At 48.6% G+C, this 20,301-nt stretch overlaps 1 protein-coding gene across 2 annotated transcripts in view; it reads left to right on the top strand.

Moving 5' to 3' along the window:
• The window catches only part of Ccdc40 (coiled-coil domain containing 40), a 56,412-nt gene that overhangs the window by 35,047 nt on the left and 1,064 nt on the right, over positions 1 to 20,301 (top strand). For both annotated transcript variants that reach the window (XM_005407506.2, XM_013505994.1), the window contains exons 11-19: positions 1,611 to 1,854; positions 1,948 to 2,130; positions 9,135 to 9,380; positions 10,131 to 10,344; positions 11,622 to 11,791; positions 11,948 to 12,039; positions 13,697 to 13,817; positions 16,974 to 17,162; positions 18,778 to 18,936. In XM_005407506.2, the coding sequence (XP_005407563.2) occupies positions 1,611 to 1,854; positions 1,948 to 2,130; positions 9,135 to 9,380; positions 10,131 to 10,344; positions 11,622 to 11,791; positions 11,948 to 12,039; positions 13,697 to 13,817; positions 16,974 to 17,162; positions 18,778 to 18,936 (1,618 nt within the window). The remainder of the gene's footprint in view (positions 1 to 1,610; positions 1,855 to 1,947; positions 2,131 to 9,134; positions 9,381 to 10,130; positions 10,345 to 11,621; positions 11,792 to 11,947; positions 12,040 to 13,696; positions 13,818 to 16,973; positions 17,163 to 18,777; positions 18,937 to 20,301) is intronic.

Here is a 20,301-nt window from a genome sequence, read left to right as displayed (position 1 = left end):
GCTACAGAACAGGCCCACTGGCTCAGAGCAGTTTTGTCATCATGTTGGGAATGAGTCTGTCTGAGGGGACAGTCACATGAATCAGGCTCACCAGAAGCCAGCGCAGGAGCAAGGATGCCGGTTTATTCATATCCATTATGAAATATAAACACCAGGGGCAGATGTCCCATCCTTAGACCCACTGGGTCACAGCTGTGGGTGGGTGAGGACAGGAGCACCAAGGCCCTAGCCCCACCCCTTCCTGCTTAGGGAGGCCAAATGACCAAGGCTGATGGTGCTGCTGACTCATGCCTGGTAGCTAGATGCCAGGGCTTGTGTGACACTACCCTCCCCATCCCAGCTTAAGTGCAGCACTCCCTTTATCTTGTGACAGTGAGATGACCTGATTCTAGGGTATTGACTGTGGTTCCCGTGTTTCCTTTATCCTTAGGACCCATTTTTAATGTGACTTAGTCACTAATTTCTTAAAGACTATTTTCTATTGATTCAGGAAGGTTTTGTTTTTGCAGTACTGGGCACTGAACCCAGAGCCTTTGCCCTGAGCTACATCCCAAGCCATTTTTTTTGTTTGTTTGCTCTTATGTGTGAGCATACCATCTATTTCATGATGTCTATGGTGATGATGTGGGGTAGGGGTCCAGGTTTCTGTGTGTCTTCATGCAGTTGTCCCAGTGCACTTGTTGAAAAGATGGTCCCTTCCCCATTGAAATACTATGACATCCTTGTCAAAACTGGTCATCAAGTGTGCGTTGTGTCTGTTGTATGCATATTGTGTGTGTGTGTTTGTGTGTGTATGTGTGTGGTATGAGCCCTATCTGGTGTCCTGAACCATACCTGTGGACTTCGGCAAGTCACTTAAAAGTCCTGAGCTTCAGTGCCCTCCTGTGTGAGACCCAGATGATCTTTCTTTCTAGAATTAATGAAGGTGTGCAGCTGAAACCCCCAGTGTAATGTCTGACCTCTTGTTACTTTCCTGCTCTTCATAATCAAGGCTTCAAAGCATTTTAAATGAGCTTTCAATGAGTAATGCTTCTCTGGACACATTTAAAAACAACCATCAAGATTGAGCTACTATTGACTTGCCTTCCTAAGTTACCTCTGCATGTCAAGTCCGTTTAATGAGTGTCTTAGTTATTTTTTCACTACTGAGACACAATACCCAACACCCACAAATTAAAGGAGGAAGGTTTATTTCAGCTCACAATTTGTAAAGGTTTCTGGGTAGAGTTGGCTGACTCCAAGGCAGGGAGTGTGGCAGAGGGGCCTGGCAGAGGATGGTTGCTCATGGTGTGGCAGACATGAAGCCGGGAGAGAGATCAGGGAGGAAGGAGAGAGATAGACCCTTCCAGGCCATGCCCCAGTGACTCACCTCCTCCAACCATGCTTACCTCCCAAAATCACATTGAGCTATAAACTCATCAGTGAATCAACCCACCTCCCCACGATGTATCCCGTCAGCTCCCCAAAGCCCCACCTATGAGAACATGAGGCTTTGGGGGAACATCCGGGCATAAACAACGACAACAAGCTGCCTCCAAGTGGGGCACTGCTGTCTTCTGGGATCTCTGGTGTCTAGCCCATGACTGGCTTTGCTGTCTCCATCCCCGCAGAGAATGTGAGCATCAAGCCAAGTCCATCGATGGTGAGATCGAGGCCTACAAGAAGTCCATCATAAAGGAGGAAGAGAAGAATGAGAAGCTGGCCAGCATCCTGAATCGGGCTGAGACGGAAGCCAGCCTGATGCAGAAACTGATCACGCAATGCCTGGCAAAGCGGGAGGCCTTGCAGGATGAATTCAACACCTACCAGCTCACCCTGCAGAACACGGAGGACAGCCTCAACAAGGGGCTCCAGGTGCGTTGCTGTTCCCTCCCCGCAGGCCCAGGCTGACAGCTGGCCCTCAGTGGGCACCGTGGGAACATCCTCCCTGGGGCTCTTCCTCTGCAGGAGCATGCAGCAGCCATGAGCGAACTGCAGGCCGTCCGCCAGGCAGTCCACTCTGAGCAGGATCTGCGGCACAAACTGGATGTCTCCATCGTTAACAAACTACAGGAGCACATGACCTCCAACAAGATGACCAAGTACTTCCACAAGCTCCTCCTGAAGCTCCAGAAGGAGAAGACCAACATGGTAGGCTGGCCCCTGCTGGGGGACAGGCACACGGTGGGCCAAAGGTGCCCTACCAATGAGCATGTGCTGCCCAAGCCACGTGAGCACAGGAGGCTGAGGCTGTCCACTTGCACCCACTGGGTCTCGTGGTTAATGGAGAAACATGGGGGTGCAAAGGGCAGGAAGAGGAGAACAAGACAGCTCGGGTCCCCAATTCCAGGACAGACCCCTTTAAAATGTGGCTATTTGTGTCTCCTCCTGGACGTTGTTCTATCACACACAGTAACATACACTCATTCTCATACATGCAGACACATGCACGTCCAAGCACACCCTCGTACACATCATTGTCCATTTGCACACATGAGCAAACACACATGCAAACACACATTCACACATGCAAGCATGTACACACCCAATTCCTGCAGACACACTACGTACCTCAGACAACATCAGACGCTCATTACACATCTGTTTTTAGGTTCATTTGAATCCACTTTTTAACAGTTTTACAGAGAGAAAAGTACACAAATAATTGTGTGGGGAGTCACTGAATTTTTCTCTATTTAGATGTTTTGTTTTGTTTGTTTTGTGGTACTGGAGATTCAACCCACGGCCTTCACACTGAGCTGGTATCCCCAGCCCTCTTTAAAAAAATTTTTTTTTGAGGCAGGGTCTTGCTTTAAGTTGTTAAGTTACTTAGGCTGGGGTCGAACTTTGGATCCATCTGCCTCAGCTTCCCAGAGTGCTGGGATTGCAGGCACATGCTATCATGCCCAGCTGTACATTGGTCTTGGGAGGTGGGGTGGGTCTTGAGTGACCTTCCTTGGGACCCCACCATTGTGCCTGTTAACGCAGCCACAGGAACATACTTCCATGCTTAGTCAGCTGTACCAGAAGGGTCCCTCTTCTGACTCCAGCCTGGTCTCAGCTGTCGTACCTGTAAGAACACACCTGGCAGGTGTCAGAGCATCACACCTACTGTCTGTGAAGATGTGTGGATGCCTGGGGGAGGGAGGGAGGCAGGGCTTCCTAAGGGCCATCGCCTCCTGGTGCCTCCTGCTCAGGAGTTGGCATGACTGGTGAGCCCACCTGGCCTCCTTGGAAGGGCAGCTGCTATCTCTGACCAGCAGCCTCACATGAAGGAAGTAAGGGGCACGGGCTCAAAGCAGCTCCTCTGTACTTGCTGGCTGAGTTCCTGCCTGTCATTTCCGTGGGAGGGGGCAGGGGACAAGACCACCAAGTAGCAAAAGCAGATGGTCCCAGGTGCTTTGAGGGAGGCTAAGGAGCCTGCCTAGCCCTTTGGCAGCACAACCAAGGCCAGTCCGCAGGCCCTCAGTTCCCTACCCTGCTCCTTCCTGGGCAGCCACACAGGTTGGGCATGTATTACCACCTCTGTCTGGCAGAGAACAGTGAAGAGTGTTAGACCAACTAATTTGCCTATTTTGATGATTTTCCAGTAGGTGTGAGCAGGGCTCTTAAAAGACACTGTCTGAATGCTCAAAAGCTGTGAGGGGAGGGGGCAGGGACAATTTGGGAAGAGGAGCCGAGGGTGGACAGACAGACTCATCCATTTAGAGCTGGAGTCCAGAGGAGGGTGGTGGGGGTGGATACAAGGGCCAGGCAGCAAGGTCAGGGGTGGTGTGGCTGTTCTGGGGGAGGCAGTGTGTCCTGGCTGAGCTGGAGACAGAAAGGTGCTGGGGAGGGGAGCCTCTGTGGGAGGCTGAGCATGGGGAGACTGGGCAATGAGCTCCTGCAGGAACTCTTCTGTGAGGGTCACCTTGGCAAAGCATCAGCTGGGCAGCCAGCTGGCCTGGAAGGGCCATAGGGGTAGACAGTGCTGCCATGTGCCTGGAGTGCAGGAAGCCTTGACTCCACATGGGGTCTGGGCTTTACCAGCAGTCTGAACGTGAGTGCCAGACACAAAGCTGGCCGGTATCATGGAGGACAAGCTGAGTTGGCTCCCAGGAGGGTTGGGGTGCCAGAAGCCCTGGGCCAGAGGAGGCTGGCAACAGGGCACAATGGTCAGCAAACAGCAGAGCCACTTATAGAGCCATGCCCTAAGGAAGAGGACTCCACAGGAGCCAGCAGTCCTCCACCCATCCTTAGAGCCTGCCCGGGTCCCCACCGCAGGGCCCCACACCCTCTCAACACACCCCACCCACAAGAAGAGCACCAAGTGAATCTGTCTTCTGCCCCCCGCAGAACCCACAGAGGAGGCAGGATGAGCCAGGGTGGTCAAGTCGAGCTTCCCAGGCCTGACACTGGGTTTCCACTCCATGGTGGGGTCTCTTCTGTCCAAGAGTGTGTGCAGCTTTCCAATAAAATGAGACACATGTGCACTGGGTACAGATTGGAAGTCAGGGTTAAGTGTTCCCACAGCACTCTGTAGACAAGGAACATTTATTACAGATGGCAGGATCCCTGAGGGCCAGGGTCTCTTCACCCACATTGTCAGTGGTGTGCGACAGCAGTCAGTGCCCTGTGAAGAGTCCTTGAAGACAGGAATGAATGTCTAACAGTTATGTCTGCTTCCTATACTTTGTCATGGACCCAGCAGAGTAGTGTACAACCCTTAGAAATTAGATAACAGAATATAAAGCATGATTTATCAAAGGTAAAAGCAGGTTACCGCCTCAAACCCCACAGTGTATGCTGCTATCTTTTCTTCACTTTTTTTTATGGGTGATACAGGTTAATGAGATTTATTCTGGCAGATTTATACATGTGCATAACATACTTTGATCATCTCCACCCTCACCACCCCTCGTGCCCTGCCCTCTCCTGTAGTTTAACATTTTGGGGGGATCTTGATGGTGTGAAATATTCTGATCATATCTGACCCCCCCATTACCCACCCTGATACTCTCTTCCCTTCCCCCTCTTCCTTTCCTCTTATCTAATAATAATCTCCCTCCTACTTTCTTGTCCTCTGTTTTTGATTCCACATAGTTAAGAGAACATGCAATACTTGTCTTTCTGTGTTTAGCTTGTTTCACTCAGTATCATGGTCTCCAGATCCATTCACTTCCAGCAGATGAGAGAATTTTGTTTTTCCTTATTTGGCTAGATAATACTCCACTGTGAATACACTGCATGCCATGTTTTTTGTTTTTTGTTTTTTATCCATATGCCAATTGATGGGCATGTAGGCTGTTGCCACATCTTGGCTATTGTGAGTTGTACCAAAGTAAACATGGGTATGCAGTGACTGTACAGTATGCTAACTTTAGTTGTTTCTGGTGTGTACCAAGGAATAGTATAGCTGTGTCATATAGTAGCTATATTTTTAGGTTTTTGAGGAATACCTACACTGGTTTTCAACTAGTTGTACTAGTTTATATTCCCATCAGTGAGTGTAGAAGGGTCTCTTTTTCCCACATCCTCACCAGCATTTGTTGTTTATTATGTCCTTGGGGATAGCCCTTCTGACTGGAGTGAGATGGAGTGTCAATATAGTTTTGATTTGCATTTCCCTAATGGCTAAAGATGTTGAAATTTTTTGTGTACTTATTGTCCATTTGTATTTATTCTTTTGAAAAGAGTCTGTTCAGTTCATTTGTCTGTTTATTGATTGAGGCATTTGATTTTTGGTGTTAAGTTTTTGAGGTCTTTGTATATTCTAGATATCAATTCTCTGTCAGAAGAGCAGGTTGCAAGGACTTTCTCCGGCTCTGCCAACTGTTTCTTCACTCTGTTAGATGTTTCCCTTGCTGTGCAGCAACGTTTTATGGTAGTTTGACGTGACACCATTGCTGATTCTTCCTGTTGTTTCCTGTGCTGTTGGAGTTCTATTCAGGAAGCTTCCTCCTGTGCCCATGACTTTAAGTGTTTGCTCTGTTTCTTTTAGCAGTTTCAAAGTTTCAGGTCATCCACAGAGACCTTTGATCCATTCTGAATTGATTTTTACACAAAGTGAGAAATAGGGATCTAGTTGCAGTCTTCTACCAGTGGATATCATTCTCCCAGCACCATTTGTTAGAGAGGTTGTCTTTTCTCCAACATATATTTGGCTCCTTTGCCAAGAATTAAACAGCTATAGTTGTGTGGGTTTGTTCCATGACCTCTATTCTGTTCCACTGGCCTATGTGTATATTTTTATGCCACTGCCATGCTGTTTTCATTACTATGACTTTGTAGTATAATTGGAAATCTGAGGGCTGGGGATATAGCTCAGTGGCACAAGTGCCTGCCTGGCAAGTACAAAGTCCTGAGTTTGATTCCTGGTACAAAAAAAAAAAAAAAAAGAAATCTGGTATCATGATACCTCCAGCCTTACTTTTTTGTCTAGGTTTACTTTGGCTATTCTGGGTCTTTTGTCTTTCCGTATGAATTTTAGGATTGTTTTTTCTGGTTCTATGAAGAATATCCTTGGTTTTTTTAATTATTTGAAAATTTTTTCATAGTACTTGTTTGCTATAAGTGATGTTTACATTCATCTTAGGGAGTAAGGTGCATGTACTTAACATATCTTCTTTTTATTTCTCTTCCCCTTAACACCCTTTTCCCTCTGTCTGTAGGTCCTCTTCCCCATTTTCTTCATCATCATCATCATCATCATCATCATCAATCAATTATTGTTACTTAGTTCATGCTTGTGGCATATAATGACTATATTCATTGTGGTCAGTTGGTACACATATATGACACATCTTAAACCTTTTTATTCTCCTTCCTCTCTCCCATTCTCCCACCTTTGGTCTCTTGGTCCCCTTTCCAATTACATAAAATCTTTCTCCCTGTTTCCTTAGATCATTTTGTTCCTTACTTTATACTTTGGGTCACTCAAATGAGAAAACCATACAGTATTTAAGCTTTGTGCCTGATTTATTTCACTGATGTCACGTTTTCAAAGTGCATCCATTTTCTTACAAATGTCTCAAATTTATTCTTTTTTTAGAATTGGGTATTATTCCCTTGTGTATATATATCACATTTTCTTTCCACTCATCTATTGATGAACATATAGGCTGCTTCCAAGATTTAACTATTATGAATTGTGCTGCTATAAAAATTAGTATGCATGTGTTGCTGTAATATGATGTCTTTAACTCTCCCAGGAGTTTATAAATTTTCTGTACTTTCTTTTGTGATTGATTTGTACTTTCAATGCATAATGGTCTGATAGTAAACATGGGGCAATTCTATTCTTTTGTACTTATTTAAGCAGATTTGTGGACTAGTATGTGTTCTATTTTGGAGAAGGTTCTGAGTTCTCCTGAGAAGAATGTATATTCTGTTGCAGTGGGTTAGAACACTCTGTAGATAATTATTAAGTCCATTTGTTCAAAGGTGTGGTTCAGCTCTGATATGTCTTTGCTGATTGTTTATCTGTCTCTTTGTGAAAGTGGAGTGCTGAGGTCACCCACTATGATTGTGTTTATGTTTAATGACCTATTATGTCCAGCAGTATTTGTTTTATGAAGTTAGGTGATCCAGTATTTGGTGCATATATATTTACAAGTATTATCTCTTCTTGTTGGATTGCTCCCTTGACTAGTGACCTTCTTTACCTCTTCTGATTAGTTTTAACTTGAAGTTTACTTTTTCTGAAAGTAAAACTGCAACCCCTGCTTGATTTTGGGGTTGTGGTGTTGTTTTCCATCTTTGGTCACAAGCAATTCTCTGCCCCAGCCTGTTCCATCTTTTCCTTTGCACTCAAATTCCAAACTTACCTTGTCTTATCAATTCCTCTTTGCAGCCAGAAAGCAAAATCTGGCATAGTCCCTGGGCTTAGTTTAGGGACTCACCCCAGCCCCACTGAGCATGACAGTGCTCACAGTTCAAGATTTCCTCCTCAGATTTTTCTGGTCTTTGCAGAAAGGACAGGGAAGAGCTCACTCTGGACCAGCTGATCAGTCTAGTTTCCTTCTCCCTATCTTCAGGGATGTGCTCCTAAGAGGAACCCTGCCAATGGGCTCACCGGGACCATTTGCTGTGTTTACCATCTCTCAGCCTGAGGTGGGGTGGGTTTCTCTTGCCCACGGTGAGCACTGGAGAAGATAATACGGAGAAGTAGCATTCCCGGGGGTGGGGTGGAGAGAAGGGGCCCATATATGCAGATTCTGTCATAAGAGTGTGACCTCTGCAGCACTCGTGCATTCTCTTGGACCATCTGGGACACTGTCTTGATGTCTGTTGCCTGGAGAAGTGGTGGTCAGAGCAGTGTGGACCAGCTATGGTGGCACCAGTTCCACTTTTCAGCAATCCAGATATTTAGTTTGATCTATATGTATCACCTTTCAGATTAATTTTCCATTTCAGGATAAAGGTACCTACCACCTCCATTTCAGAGGACCTGTATTTTCAGTGAATCTTCAAATACATCAGACTGAAGGCCTCCTCCAGTCAGCCATGTTGGACCTCTTGTCATTGGTATTTTGATGGAGATTGCATTGAGTCTGTGGATTGCTTTCTATAATATGACCATTTTGGCAATATTAATCCTGCCAATCCATGAACATGGGAGTTTTTTCCTCTTCTGGTGCTTTCCTCAATTTTTTCAGTGTTCTGAAATTTTCATTGTAGAGCTCTTTCATTCCCTTAGTTAGATTGATCCCTCGATATTTTATTTTATTTTAAGCTACTGTGAATGGAATTGTTTTTCTGAATTCTTTATCAGTTAGTTCATTACTGGAATACAGTAAAGCTATTGATTTTTAATGCTAATTTCATATCCTACTACATTGCTGAATTCACTTACAAGCCTGAACCATTTTTCAATAGAGTCTTTAGGGTTTTCTAAGAGTGGGATCATATCTGCAAGCAAGGCTTTGTCTGTTTTTAAGAAAAAACAACAGAGATATCTCTCTTTTTTTTGTAAGAAGTCACCATCTAGGTTGCAGCCTGCAGGCCCTGGCCAGGTTTCTGAGGTGGAAGTTTGGCTGTGAACCTTCTCACCCAGTTGTCTTTTTGGAATTTCTTCTGATGAGCATGCAGAGAGGCAAGGAAGTGAGACAGCAAGCTCACCTGGGCTGACCCAGGGGAAAATGTTTACTTTTCCCCCTTCCCTTTTCCTAACTCAGGTGACACATCTTTCCAAAATTGATGGTGACGTCGCACAGGCCACCCTAGACATCACCAACACCAGCTGCAGGCTGGACATGCATCAGAAGACACTGACTGAGCTGGACCAGGAGGTGAAAAAAGTCAACGACCTCATCACCAACAGTGAGAATGAGATCTCCCGGCGCACGATCCTGATCGAGAGGAAGCAGGGTCTCATCAACTTCCTCAACAAGCAGCTGGAGCAGATGGTTTCTGAGCTGGGGGTGAGGCCTGTGGTGGGGAGAGGAAACTTGGCTCACTCTGTGCCTGGTAGGAGCAGAGCCCCTTTCAGGACTTGTTACATTCAGAAATGCACTCGGAGAAAATAGTCAGCTTTCTTCTCCTTCCTGTTTGCAAGCAGGAGGACACTCCAGGCAGAGGTTGCTCTGCTCGGGCCAGATCATAAAGGTCATAGGTACCATAGGCCTGATGTCCTGCATGGCCTTTGCAGCCAGAAGGGAACTTTTCACCTGGCCCTGAGCAGGGTTTTGATTTTGATTTTGTTAATGGCTTGTGGGGCATACAGACAGCAGTGGGCTGGGTTTCACCCACTGCCCCTGAACTGGGGAAGGTGGTCTAATAAATCTGAGGCTCATCATCCTATGCATCACTCAGGCATCTGTGACCTAAGGACACTATGGGTTCATGGAGGGGCGGCAAAGTGAGCACTCAGTCGGGCCCCTATACTGTACAGCCCCTTTAACTCTAAAAGTCATACAACCCAGTGACTCTTCAGGCAGCAAAGTCCCTGAGCCTTGATGGCCTGCTGCGGAGGACAGTGTTCCAATTGGGGGGGCAGAGCCCTTGCTTGTGGGGAGACCTGGGGCCTCAGAGCAGGGAACCAATGGAGTCTCCTAGCCTTCCTGAGAGGTAGCAGAACCACTCAGGGTAAATGCCTGGGCCTCTGCAGCCGCTCAGAAGGAGACCTTTGAGCCCTGAGGCTCACTCTGCTTTCTGGCCAACGTTCCTCCTAGGGGGAAGAAGTAGGGCCCCTGGAGCTGGAGATCAAAAGGCTGACCAAGCTGACCGAAGAGCACAACACCAGTGTGACTCAGGCCCAAGTGACCTGGCTCCGCCTGCAGCAAGAGCTGGTCAAAGTCACGCAGGACCGTGAGGAGCAGCTGGTGTCCCTGGACAAGCTCAAGAAGGAGGTCCACATCTTGGAGCAGAAGAAGCTGCGCACGGAGAGTAAGCCGTGTTATGTACCCTCAGACCCACCAGGCCTCCTCGTGGGGAGGCAAGATGGGGGCATCCTCTTGGGGAGGGGCCCACAAGGTGGATGTAACACTGGGTTCCCACGCAGCCTTAAAAGTGAGCAACAGAAACACTTCGCTCACTTGTTTCATGAATCTGAGCCTTGCCCAGCTGCTGGCTTTGCAGCTACAGTGAAGAGTGACAACATGGACTGAACCTGTCAAAGGTCATGGACCCTGGGCTCCTTAGAAGGAGATGACACTGGAGAGAGGAAGATGGCACTGCTACCTTGAAAAGCAGGGCCCTTAGGGGGAAGTACTGATGTGAAGGCTGTGGGACTCACCAGTTGTCCCCACACTCGGGCCAGCTGACATCCTAGCATCCCCTACACCCAGGCTCAGAAAACTCCCTGGTCCCCAGAGCTATCACCCTACTCTATCCACTTCACCCCAGTCTGCCCAAATGCCAGGGTTCAAGGAGGGGGGCATGTCCTTCCTAGGCTACCACCTACCATATGCCAGCTGCTGAGATGTCCTAGGTCAGAGATCCAGGCAGGTCTGCTCTGCCCTGCCATTTCTCAGTGGCCTGGCTGCCCTCCTGCCTTGCTCTTGGGGTCACCTGGCCAGCTTATTGGAGGGTGGAGGGTACACAAGACACACAGCTGTTGGCGGGACGCAGCTGTAGGAAAGCCAGAGCTGACTAAAGTGCCAAGCATCAATATAGGGTGAGATCTATCGGGATGAATGAAGACAACAGGGGAGTGTGTGGGTGACCGAGCACAAGGGTGGTCAAGGGTCCCCATGGTGGGAGGGTGGTGGGAAAGGCGGAGAACCTTGGAGCTGGGCAGACTACATATATTTGGTATCCTTTTCCCATCTTGATGTCAAGAAAATCTGTCAGCTGCTCCCTGCCCGGATCTTGGCCGCTGGGCTGGAGTTAGGGTCTGCCTTTCCCAGAGACCAGACGTGTTTGAGTGACACCCATGCCCCCCCCACCTTAGGGAGGGTGCCCAGCCCTCCTGCATCATTCTCCCACTCCCGTACCCACTGAGCCCTCAGTTTGGGATCCCTGAGGTTCCCTTAAAGGACAAAGCTTTGGGAGAGTAGCACCAAGAAGAGACCACCTATCCTGCCCTCCAGACCAGCAAGGATGTGATTCAGGTTGGGGTTCCAAGAAGGACCAGAGGGGAAAGGGAGAAGCAAACCCTGACTCCTCTTCCGAGGTTTATTGCTCCGCCTTGGCAAGGACCCTGCCCTCTGCTCTCTGTGCAGGCAAGATTGAGCAGGAGAAGAAGGAGCAGAAGGAGATTGACCGGCACACAAAGGACCTGGACCAGGACCTGAAGAAGCTCAACTTGCTGCTGAGCAAGAACCGGTGCAACTCGGAGGAGCTGCAGCACAGCAACGTGGTGACCGAAACAGAGTTTGTGCGTGGATTGAAGGTCAGCCCCACCCTGCCCTGTCCAACCTGGTCCCCTTGGCCACACATGTTCTTGATTTGGGCTGCAGCTCTTCCATCTCTGATGGGACTTGGGTGCCACACCCCAGCGTTCGTAATCCCCAGTCCTTCCCACCGTTCTCTGGCTCTCGCCCTGCAGGAAGCAGAGAGGGAGACCATCGAGATGCAAGAGAAGCTGAACCAGCTCTGCGAGGAGAAGGCCACTCTCCTGAATGGCCTGGTGGAGGCAGAGTGAGTCCTGGGCACTGCCCTGCATCAGCTCTAAATGTCACCATCCCAGCAGTACCCACATGGGTGTGGCCACCATTCACTAGAACCACTGGGGGTGGCTCTGAGCCTGCCTTCAAAGATCCCACAAGAACCACAGAAAGCCACCACAGACTTCTAGTTTACCACCCTGGGTGGCAGCCATCCCTCCAGCCAGGCCAATTACCACTGGAAATCAAGTGGCTTTCTTTGACATAAACTTGTTAAAATGTGTATTATTTTTATGATGTCTGCTTATCAAACACCCAACCCTTAGCATCTTAAACCATAACGATGTGCAAAGGGAAAGGGAAAAACATGACTCCAACTCTCCTCCTTCCCCAGGAAAACACTGTGTAGGTATATTTTTCTTGTTTTGTTTTTAGCAAAAATCTTCCCCTTCGAAGCAGTTTTTATATACTTATGGCTATATTTCCATGACAATGCATGTGGATCTATAGCTCCAGCAGGAATGGTTGCTGGGTCCACACCTTGTGGTATATTTCAGTGTATAGAACACACTTGGAGGGAGTGGATCCCAGAGATTGTCCCTTCCTTACAGCTTCATAGGCCTTCCCATACCTAAAACCATCTGGGACCAATGCTTTTGGAGTATGTGTCCTTGGTGACATTTTTTTTTTTTTTTTCTGGTACCGGGAATTGAACTCGCAACCTCGCGCTTGCCAGGCAGACACTGTGCCACTGAGCTAAATCCCCAGCCCATTGGTGACATTTTAATAGAAGGAGTGAACAAAATATACAATGAATGTTTAAATTTTTAAAATGTATTACAGTAAATGACACATTGCCATGATTCCCCTCAAAATATTCCTCCTCACTTAAAATATACTTATCCCATCATTCTTGCCACTTTCTGAAGCAGTTCTGGAAGTGCTCTTCCCTGAGTGTCTGTACAAGGTATGATCAAAAGTATGGTGACAGTGAATGCTGCTGCTGAGTGCCATCCCACAGAAAGGCACACTCATGAAAACACTATGGTGTGTCCTTATCTACTTTATTCACTGAATACGGCATCCTGTGACTTCTGGCTCTTTCCCAGGACCAAAATGACCATGAACGGTAACACCAAGGTAGCCACAACAGCACAGCTCACAAAAGAGGGTTTCCAGAATCTGCCTCAGAAAGTGGCAAGAACAGTGGTATAAGTGTGTTCAAAGTGAGGGGGAAGATTTTGAGGCGGATTACTAGCAGTGTGTCTTATTGTAACAAATTTTTAAAAATTTTAAATTCACCATATCTTTTTGTTACACCTCCCAGCTTTAGGCCATAGATCTATTCAGGCTTTTACTTCTTAGGTTAACTTCCATCAATTACACTTACTGTCTCAGCTCCTGAAGTTATATATTTATGTTTCATCCTTTCTCAATATCTTTTTCTCTCAATCCTTTTTATCTCTCATCTTTCCTTCTGCTTCCTCCTCCTCCTCTCCCTCGCCTCCCTCCCTATGTGCCTGAGGTCTGTGCATTTTAAGCATTGACAAAGCTTTCCTGCAAGGAGCCATGGAGTAAACTTTCAGTGTCATGAGCCTCCTAGTCTCTGGCACTCCAGCTCAGAGGCTGGGTGAGGCCCTCGAAGAAAATGGACTTTTCCAGCTCTGGCACTACCTCTATCACCTCTACAGACACCAGATCATGCTTTGGGAGAAAAAAATCCAACTGGCAAAAGAGATGCGCGCCTCAGTGGATTCAGATGCCAGCCAGACAGAAATCCGCACCATGAAGGCAGAAATCCACAGGATGAAGGTGAGCACAGGGAAGTGGTGTGGACAGGGCCCGGCAAGACCTTGCATGGCTTGGGGACCAGGCTCCCTGGCATGTGGGCAATGGGTGAGAGTCCTGGGGACAACCCCAACCCCACACAGCCACTTATACTCCAGCCAAGCACAGGCCTCACGCACTGTGCCCCTTCACCTGGCCCTTACCTCAGGGTCTGTCTCTGTCCCTACAGCATGGAAGTAATGACATTGTCGTGAACCCCTCAGTCACAGGTCACACACAGCTCCACATATCATTTCACAAGACACTATTTTGTCCTGACTCCAGGCAATCAAGGTACTCTCATATTGAAAACTGAGTGTGGTGGCACATGCCTATAATCCCAGCACTCTGACAGGCTAATACTGGAGGATCAAAATTTCAAGCCCAGGGGCTGGGGATTTAGCTCAGCGGCACAACGCTTGCTTGGCAAACTCAAGGTCATGAGTTTGATTCCTGGTACTGGAAAAAAACGAAAAAAAAAAAGGAAAAAAAAATTTCAAGCCCAGCCTGGACAACGTGGAGAAAACCTGTCTCAAAATAAAAAAGGTCTGGAGACATAGTTAGCATTCATAAGAACCTGGGTTTCATCCCCAGCACCACATAAAATGCTTGTTGTGACCCCACATTTCACAACAAGAAGGACAGGAAAAGCCTCATCCAATAACAAGGTTCAGAAAGATGCCCCCACCTTGTCCCTCATATGTAGTGAGACTTCGTGGGGATCCACTTGTCTTTTGGCTACCTGCGGCACTGCTCTGTCCAGAAGTCCCCACTAAATTGCACTTGGTGCAGTCCTGGACCTGTCTTCATCCTTCTTCCCTCTCTGGGCAGCTTCCACCCTTGGTGGATGGTTCTCATATGCTGGGATGAGGTATTCCAAAACAGTGACGGTCCTCCAGAGAGAGACCCACGAGGACATATACAAAGGGTATTCAGAAATGTGGTTGAGTGTTTACATTTTAAAATTTTATTGCAGTACAAGATGCATTGGCATTAATAGCCCCTCAAAATACTCCCCCTCAATTCAAATACATCTATCCCCTCCTTCTTACCACTTTCTGAAGCAGTTCTGGAGGTCCTTTTTCCTGAGTGTCTTTACAAGGTGTGATAAAAAATACAGTGAATGTTGCTGCCAACTGCCATCTGGAAAGGCAGGCTTGTAAAACCAATACAGTGTGTCCTCATCCACCACCTGGTGTGCTGTAACTTCTGGTCCCTCCCCAAAGTCAAAATGACTATGAAAGCTCAAGTTTTGAGTTCATTCAGAATAAGGCAGCCAAAACAGCACAATAAAAGACACTCATGAGAGAAGACTTCCAGACTTGCTTCAGAAAGTGGCAAGGATGATGGTGTTGAAAACCGGGTTAAATAACCCTAAGTTACTGCAGGATGGTCAGGCCCGCAATCTCCCAATGAGTGGACGGCGAAGGCTTAAATAAATGCAGACAGTGGTAATGATTTTAGGGCACCAAGACGGACTAACTCTCTTACGCTTCAGTATTCTCTGAGTTAAGCCAGACTGTTCTGGGCAGCCCATATTTATTTGGTTTACAAACAAAGGAGGAGGACACTAAAGAAAAGGCGACAATCTGGGCAGGACTTTTTCAATACATTATGTTAATTTAGGAGAACTATGTTATCTCCAGGAAGGCCTTCACAGCAGGAGTGAGAGGCCTACCGCTACAGTCTCCTTGAAGTTAATTGGGGTTGGAGCCAGACATCCTCAGCTGTGGCCTTCAGACAACTCACAAGTAAACACGGTTAATATTAAATCTGCTTGGAGTCACTTTGTAGTGGTCTCCAACATGATGGGATCAATGTGTTCAAAGTGAGAGCAAGTATTTCGAAGGGCATTAATGACAAGGTGACAATTGCCCTCATAAATTTTTAAAAATTTAAATACAACCATATTTTTCAATCACCCCTCATACACAGTCATGTACCACCTTACACGAATGTATAAGGGGTGAAATGGGGGATACAGTGGTAATTCCCTAGGATTACATCACCGAGGGGAGTTGTCTTTGGTTTTTTCTTTGTTTTTGGTTTTTCTCCAGTACCGGGAACCGAACTCACGACCTTGCGCTTGCCAGGCAGGCGCTTTGCTGCTGAGCTAAATCCCCAGCCCGAGGGGAGTTGTCTTATTTTACAATGTGATATATATCTCTAAACATGTCCCTGTCAGGAGGACACATGACTACATAAGGGGTGGGAGTCTGCTCCTGTGTTCCTGCAGGCTGCAGCGTCCTGCAATTACAAAAAAAATTAAAAAATAGAAAATAAATCGCATAATAGTGGTTGTTTCTGCCACCCCCAAAGTCCAAGTGTTACGTCTATCAGCATTTTTTTTCTTACCTGTTTTCTTTCTTCTCAGTCAACAGTGTCAAGGCACAGCTTACATCCAATATGATGTGATTATTTTATACATACAGTTCTATCGGTTCTGAGGCACATACATACCCATGTAGCCATGGCCACAATCAAGACTTAGGATATACCCATGACTCCAGAAAGTACCCTCATGGCCCTGTGGTGATCTCACAGAACCCAGCCTGCAGTCTGCAGATCCCTCAACTTCCCCCGGGTCACTGTCTTACCAGTCTATGATGCATTTGTCATAACCAAGAAACTAGCCTTGGTACCACTACTACCCAAACCACCAAATGTCCTGCCCATGATAGCCTTTTGCTGTCCCAGGATGCACTCAAGTCACATTGAGTGCTCCAATCTCTCCTTTTCCTCTCTCTCTCTGGCAGCCCTCTCCCACTTGAGGTTGTTTTGTTTTGTTCTGTACTAGGAAACTGAACCTAAGACCTGTGAACTGACCTACATTCCTATTTTTTTTTTTTTTTTTATTTTGAGACAGGGCTCAAACTTGAAATCCTCCTGCCTCAGCCTCCCAGAGTGCTGGAATTACAGGTGTGCACCACCACACCTGGCTATTACCTGAGTTTTTTTTTGTGAATGTGCACTCATTCCCACAAACACCTGCTTCCCCCAGACTGCACATGGCTCTCACTGTACCTGTCCAGTCCTGTGGAGGATGGCACCAGCAAGGAACAAGCTGTGGCAGGCGAGGACACAGCTTCTAGCACAGCTGGTGTCCTGGACCAGCCCAGTCCCTCTGTCCTATTTCCCCAGGTCAAGCACGGGCAGCTGCTGAAGCAGCAGGAGAAGATGATCCGGGACATGGAGATGGTGGTGGCCCGCAGAGAGACCATCATAACCCGGGCTGAAGGGCAGAGCAAGATGGACAAGAAGGCACTCACTCGAATGGACTTCCACCACCAGCAGATTGAGCTGCAACGGAAAATCAGGGAAACCCACAAGGTGAGCAGCAGCAAGAAAACATGGGATTTACCTGGTCTTTTTCTACCTCCATGACCCAAGGAATATTCTGGAGAAGTGCTCCTGACTCCACGTCTGCTCTGCATCATGATGTCCCTGCTGGTATCCCCCTTCCCTTTGTGAGTGACCACTATACCGCCCCCATGACTGGCCTGAGGACACTTCTTCCCCCTTTTCTGCTGCCTGGGGTCCCACTCCTGCCTGTAGTCACACAATGGCTCCCACCCGTCCAGTCCCCATGGCCGAGTCTTCTCTGTTCCTCATTCCCATGGGCTGTAGTCCGTGCTGCTGCAACACAGCTGTGACACAGACATGACAGTGGGGGTGGCAGGGATGGAGGAGGCCAGCTTTGGAGGCTAGCCAATCCACCCTGCCCTGGTGACAGAAGCCACTGTGGGTGGCTTCTGGGCTGTGACCACCCTCTGTAAGGGGACATGTGACCAGCGTGCTGGATCCTGCTGGGTGGAGATGTGGTGACCATCAACATTACCTGTGCTCAGCAGGGCCTCCTGAGTACCCCTTGCCTGGCGTCATCCTGGGCCTGCCCCCAGAAATGTGTCTTGGGGTCTAGCACACTTTGCCTGGGGCCCGAGGCAGCTGTGTTTGCCTTTTGCATAAGAGAAGTAACGTCTGGGAAACACAGCACGTGGGCAAGGGTGTAACTCCCAGTGGGGGCTGGGTGGGGACAGCCTGCTGGGAGCAAATGGGCACCACCACAGCCTGCATCCTTGTCCATCCGGCCATGTGCACTGAGCATGTTCTCTGTACATTGCCCTGGGAGACGACAGGTCAGTGCGGCCCCAGTGCCCCCTCCCCTAGCCATCACCAGGCCAGAAGCTGGGCTCAAACTTCCAGGGCTGGCCCCACCGCTCCGCTAACCAGCTGTGTGGTTGTGGGCACGGAAAGCCTTTCCGCGTCTGCTGGGCAGAAGAAACAGGAACTGCCTCCTGCGGAGGTGAAGGTTAAAGGCAACAGCAGCCATGACTAGTCACAGTGTGGTGGCCATGGGGACATCTAAGAACATGGTCCCAGAGGCCCCCAGACACTCATGTGGAGCCTCCTGTGTCCCCCAGCAGGACCCCTCACATTCCCTGCCCAGCTCCCCACCAGGCAGTGTCCAAGGCCTCCTGCCCCATGGGCCACTCCCGACACGAGCCCCTCCTCGTGTGCACAAACGGGCCTTTTCCTCATCCCATCCTGAAGTTCTGTGTCCCCAGCCTGCCCTGGAGAGTCACTGTCTTCATCTTTTTCTGGACCCCACATCAGCTGCCAATTGCTGCTAATCGTCCTTTCTCAATAGCTTTGCCTTCCTTGATGGCATCTGGCTGCATCCCTGCTACCCGCTGCTGCAGACACCTCCTGAGGCACCATGTGTCCCAAGGCTCTGCAGGGGGCCCCCACCCCACTGGAAGCCGTTCCACTGGCACACCCCTCTCCCTCATGCACCAGACCTAGCCTCAGCCCCTGCCTTGGCTCGAGGCTGCTGAGCTATTCCCAGCCCAGTGCATGTCCAGAAGATACCTGCGAGCCCTTAGCCTGTCTCTGTCTGCTAAGCAGATGGGGTGCAGGGACCCAGCAAGTGCTGTCTATTTACCAGGCCACCGAGCAGTGCAACAAGACCATCTTAGAACTGGAAGAGACTCAAAAACTGTTGAACAGCTCCCTCCTGGAGAAGCAGGAGAAGCTGTCCAGGATGCAGGTGGACACTGACGTGCTTGAAGCTGACATCAGGCGGCTCACAGCCCTCAAGCGACAGGTAAGAGTCCCAAGAGGTCCCTCGAACTGAGACTCCTGGGCTGAAGGAGGGGACACACCCAGGAGAAGCCAGTGTCTCCCAGGCTATTGGCAGCACCACTGGTGTTTAAGTTTCTATGGTCTTGTAATTCCCCCACTCAGCAAATATTGATCACTATTAGTTAGGGACCAGGCACCAATCTGGATGCTAGGACTACAGGACAGATAAGTCAGAACTCCCTGCCCTCACAGAGATTACATCCCACGGGAAGGAGGGCGGAGGGTAAGCACACTTGATAAGAAAAAAGGCAAGATATGTCAGATGAGGGTAAATCCTTTGAAGAAAAATAAGCAGAGAAACCATGTTGGGGCATCAGCGGGGGACAGGGGAATGAAATTTGAGTGTGGTGGCCTGGGAAGGCTGCACTGAGAGGACAAGAGACTCAAAAGAGGCAAGGGAGAAGCAGCCCCAGGCACAGGGGACAGCAGGACAAAGAGGGCTCTGCAGGACTGCGGCAGCTTCAGCAGGAGCACTGTCCTGACTTTGGGTTTTTGTTGTAGGGGTTGAGAGGAGGCAGTGGAGGGCTGGGGGCCACAGATGTCCTGGGATCCCACAGGATGTCGGGGGTCAAGGGCCCAGGGTGCACACAGGAGGCTGCTTGAAGCTCATGGCTCTTCAGGAGAGTGGGGTGCATGGACGAAGGTGACCACCACTCTACATAATTCAGAAGCTGGGTGGAGATCCCAGCTGAACTTCCTGAGGGCCTGGCTGCATGTGAGCATAAAGGGGAGGATCAGGTGTGACTCTCAAGATTTAGGCCTGGTCAGCCAAGACAGGAACATGTCCAGCATCAGTCTTGATATACAGTGGAATCAAAAATGTCTCCCTGGGCTGAGGATATAGCTCAATGGTAGAGTGCTTGCCTAGCATGCACAAGACCCTGAGTTGAATCCCTAGTAACACACACACACACACACACACACACACACACACGTCTCCCTGCATCCAGGCATGATAGTGCATGCCTGTAATCCCAGTGCTCTGGGAGGCTGAGGCAGGAGGATCATTAAGCTCAAGCCCAGCCTGGGCAACTTAGCAACTCAGCAAGACCCAGTCTAAAAATTAAAAAATAAATAAATAAAAGGGGGCTGGGTATGTAACTCAGTACAAAGGTCATGGGTTCAATCACCAATACCGCAATAAATAAATAAATAAATAAATAAATAAATTTTAAAAATGGGTCCCGAAGAAAAGGGACTGAGACCACAGATTTCAGTCTCCAGTACAAAAAAAGGTCTCTCTCAGATGGATGAACGAGGCTCCCAGGCAATGGAAATCTGGCTGTCCCTGGGATCTGGAAATCCTCTTCTCCCTCTCCAATGCATA

The sequence above is a fragment of the Chinchilla lanigera genome, unplaced genomic scaffold, assembly GCF_000276665.1.
Source record: "Chinchilla lanigera isolate Chin_1 unplaced genomic scaffold, ChiLan1.0 scaffold00105, whole genome shotgun sequence".
Lineage (NCBI taxonomy): Eukaryota > Metazoa > Chordata > Mammalia > Rodentia > Chinchillidae > Chinchilla > Chinchilla lanigera.
This window is presented reverse-complemented; position numbering and strand designations above follow the sequence as displayed.